General features: G+C 47.8%; 1 protein-coding gene across 1 annotated transcript in view; it reads left to right on the top strand.

Annotated features, from left to right (window-relative positions):
- The window catches only part of PHF12 (PHD finger protein 12), a gene marked incomplete at its 5' end in the record, with an annotated part of 31,272 nt that overhangs the window by 16,213 nt on the left and 10,694 nt on the right, over positions 1–4,365 (top strand). The window contains one exon of the mRNA XM_015826945.1: positions 2,437–2,556. Within this exon, the coding sequence (XP_015682431.1) occupies positions 2,437–2,556 (120 nt within the window). The remainder of the gene's footprint in view (positions 1–2,436; positions 2,557–4,365) is intronic.

Consider the following 4,365-nt stretch of genomic DNA (forward strand, 5'->3'; position numbering starts at 1 on the left):
CTTAAAAACTTCCAGTGTTGGAGCATTCCCTGCTTCTGGAGGCAGGTTCTTAATAATAATAATAATGTTGGAAGGGACCTTGGGGGGTCATCTAGTCCAACCCCCTGCTCAGGCAGGAAACCCTATACCATTTCAGACAAATGGTATCTGAAGGCAGAAGAAGGAGTAATGGATAGACGATAATTAAAGAGAGAGCCAATCTGGAAATAAGGAGGAATATAATAATAATAATAATAATAATAATAATAATAATAATAATAATAATAGTTGGAAGGGACCTCGGAGATCATCTAGTCCAACCAACTGCTCAGGCAGGAAATCCTATACCCTTTCAGACAAATGGCTGTCCAGTCTCTTCTTAAAAACTTCCAGTGTTGGCGCATTCACCGCTTCTGGAGGCAAGGAGTTCCACTGGTTAATTGTTCTCACTGTCAGGAAGTTTCTCCTTAGTTCCAGGTTGCTTCTCTCCTTGATGAGTTTCCACCCATTGCTTCTCGTCCTGCCTTCAGGCGCTTTGGAGAAGAGCTTGACTCCCTCTTCTTTGGGGCAGCCCCTGAGATATTGTCGGTTTTAGATTTCATTGCATCATCTAGAACAGGGGTCCCCCAACGCCCGGGCCGTGGACCGGTACTGGGCTGCAGCACGCCAGCAACCGGTCCGCACAAACAAGCAAAGCCCCATCCGTGGGATGCAGGCAGCACACAAAACCACGCACCCTCCGGTCCGTGGAAAAACCTTTCCCTACGGAACCGGTTCCTGGTGCCCCAAAAGTTGGGGGCCTCTGATCTAGAACGAATAACCGACGAGTACCGAGGTGCTGCTCTATTATTATTTGCATCCGGAGGGACCGAAGGGAGATTGCCATAATTTGTCAGTGCAGACATCACACAAAGAGCTTTTTAGCAGCACAAAGAACTTGTTAAGAGTGTGCAGATTGTCCCAGAAGCTAAATGTAGAAGGATGAAGTTTTCCTCTCAACCAGAAATAATTTTGCTCTGTTTTTTTGCCCTTTCCCGTTGGTAATTCCTTCTGTGTCTCTAGCCCCACTCACAAAATAATTTTGTTTCTTTCGCTGAACACAGTTGACATAAAGTATACAGGTAGTCCTCAATTTAGTTTAGGGACTGTTCCAACTTACGACAGCGCTGGAAAAAAAGAGAGATTTTTGACCGTTTTTCACAGTTAACCACCTTTGCAGCATCCCCACGGTCAGGTGATCAAAATTCGAAGGCTTGGCAACTGGCTCACAGTTATGACGGTCGCACTGTGATCCCCTTTTGCGACCGTCTGGCGTCTGAGTCAAGGGGGAAAGCCAGATGTACTTAACAGCTGGGTTATTGATTTAGCAACTGCCATGATCTTTTAGCTTTGGCTAAAAGAGGTCTTCAAATATGGCAGGACTCACAACAAATGTCTCGCTTAGCGACGGAAATTTTGGGCTCAGCTGTGGTCATAAGTCGAGGGCTACTGTAATTTTCAGCTGTTTCTCACTGTTTTATTAGTTTTCATTGCACCAGCTTGGTTATAAACCAGGGGTCTTCCAACTTGGCCCTTTGATGACTTGTGGACTTCAACTCCCAGAATTCCTCAGCTAGGCACGCTGGCTGAGGAATTCTGGGAGTTGAAGTCCTCAAATCATGAAGGGGCCATAGTTCCCCCATGCTGGCTCAGGAATTCTGGGAGTTGAAGTCCACCAGTCATGAGGGGGCCATAGTTCCCCCATGCTGGCTCAGGAATTCTGGGAGATGAAGTCCACCAGTCATGAGGGGGCCATAGATTCCCCCATGCTGGCTCAGGAATTCTGGGAGTTGAAGTCCTCAAATCATGAAGGGGGCCATAGTTCCCCCATGCTGGCTCAGGAATTCTGGGAGTTGAAGNTGAAGTCCACCAGTCATGAAGGGGCCATAGTTCCTCCATGCTGGCTCAGGAATTCTGGGAGATGAAGTCCACCAGTCATGAAGGGGCCATAGATTCCCCCATGCTGGCTCAGGAATTCTGGGAGATGAAGTCCACCAGTCATGAAGGGGCCATAGTTCCTCCATGCTGGCTCAGGAATTCTGGGAGTTGAAGTCCACGAGTGATGAAGGGACCATAGTCCCCCCATGCTGGCTCAGGAATTCTGGGAGTTGAAGTCCACCAGTCATGAAGGGGGCCATAGTTCCCCCACGCTGGCTGAGGAATTCTGGGAGTTGAAGTCGAGTCATAAAGGGGGCCATAGTTCCTCCACGCTGGCTCAGGAATTCTGGGAGTTGAAGTCCACAAGTCATAAAGGGGGCCATAGTTCCCCCATGCTGGCTGAGGAATTCTGGGAGTTGAAGTCCACCAGTCATCCAAGGGCCAAGTTGAAAGACCCCCTGTTACAAACGGATTTAGCAGTCTGTCCAGATCTGGTAGATTTAACCTGACCTGACCTGTTTGCTTTTCTCTCCTCTCCAGATGGAAAGGTCAGCCCGGGTCCCCTTCCTGGTTTAGCCACCCCTTCCTCCCTCCCTTCCAATTCTTCGGCTGCGGTGGACGTTGCAGGTCCCGTGAAGGCATTAATCGACGGCAGTGGAGGTGAGGGTCCTTGGCGTGGGTCTCGTTCCTCCAGGAGGGCAAATGCTTCTCTGATGTGATTCTTGCCCTGGGCAGAACATCTGTGGAGATTCTCCCTCACCCAGGTCAGGGTTGTCCCAAAGGTGCTTTTTCAGGAGTTTCTTTTTCCCTCTTGAAGACCTTTCGCTTCTCACCCCAGACGCTTCTTCAGTTCTGACTGAATGGTGGAGGATGGAAGGATTTAGATGCCTTGCAGTCATCTGGTCATTCACGCTCTTTCTGAGAGTCCTGGAGACCACTTGCAGGTTCATCTGTATCTTCAGAGTCACCTGAGTGTAAACAGGTGTGCTGTTCACCCTGTTGACCCATGACTGCTATGCCAGGTTTGCCAACCAACCATATTGTGAAGTTCGCAGACGACACAACAGTAGTGGGCCTTATTCAGGATGACAAGGTGGAAGCTTACCGCAAGGAGGTGGAAGGGTTGGTGAACTGGTGCAAGGAAAACGGCCTAGTTTTAAATACCGGAAAAACCAAAGAGATCATTGTTGATTTCAGAAAAGGCAGGCACAGCCACACTTCTCTGTGCACAAATGATTCACCTGTGGAGATGGTTACCAGCATCAAATTCCTGGGTGTGCAACTAACGAGTAAGCTGGCTTGGTCGCTCAACAGTGAGAAACTGGTGAAGCGGGCACAGCAGCATCTGCATTTTCTGCGCCGCATGAGAAAAGCACATCTTCCTTCCCCTGTCCTGACCACTTTCTACAGGGGGACGATCGAGAGCATCCTGTCACACAGCATCACAGTCTGGTTTGGAAGCATCCCTGCTTCAGACAGGAAGGCGGTGCAGAGAGTGGTGAGGACAGTAGAAAAGATCATTGGCAGTTCCCTCCCTCCCATCCAGGACATAGCACAGAAGCGTTGCTTGAGCAGGGTCCGTAAGATTATCTGGGACACCACACACCCTCTTCACAACCTGTTTTCCTTGTTCCCTTCTGGGAGGAGTGGGCTCCGTAGTATCCAAAGCAGAACATCCAGATTCAGCCACAATTTCATTCCATACTGCATTAACCTTGTGAACATTCAAGCTTCCTCCTTCCGTTATATATTCAAGATGGACAGCATTTAATATTTATTTGCTACGTATGTGTAGGGGTCTGGGTCTATACATATATTGTTCATAGTATAATAATAATAATGATGATGATGATAAAGTTGGAAGGGACCTCGGAGGTCATCTAGTCCAACCTCCTGCTCAGGCAGGAAACCCTATACCATTTCAGACAAATGGCTGTCCAGTCTCTTCTTAAAAACTTCCAGCGTTGGCGCATTCACCGCTTCTGGAGGCAGGTGGTTCCACTGGTTAATTGTTCTCACTGTCAGGAAGTTTCTCCTTAGTTCTAGGTGTGTTTAGGTGTGTGTCATGTATGTGTTTCACTCTGAGAGCAGGCAACTAAATTTCATTTTTGATGCGTGCCGTTGTGCCCACCGTAAAAAAAAAATGACAATAAAGGTTATCTTCTCTTCTCTCTTTTGGGAACTGCTGAAAGGACTATGTTGTAAAGAGGAGATGGGGGGGGGGTTGTGTCCCTCCCCCTCTGTTGAGAGAAGGCTGTTCAAGTTTGACCTACAGTTGCAAGAAAAAGTATGTGAACCCCTTGGGATAACACGGAGTTTTGCATGAATTGGTCATAAAATGTGCTCTGAACGTCATCTAAGTCACAACAATAGAAAAACACAGTCTGCTGAAAATAATGATACACAAACATTACATGTTGCCATGGTTTAATTGAACATAACATGTAAACATTCACAGTGCAGGGAGGA

Source organism: Protobothrops mucrosquamatus, unplaced genomic scaffold (genome assembly GCF_001527695.2).
Source record: "Protobothrops mucrosquamatus isolate PMUCROS unplaced genomic scaffold, P.Mucros_1.0 scaffold3396, whole genome shotgun sequence".
NCBI classification, from domain to species: Eukaryota; Metazoa; Chordata; class Lepidosauria; order Squamata; family Viperidae; genus Protobothrops; species Protobothrops mucrosquamatus.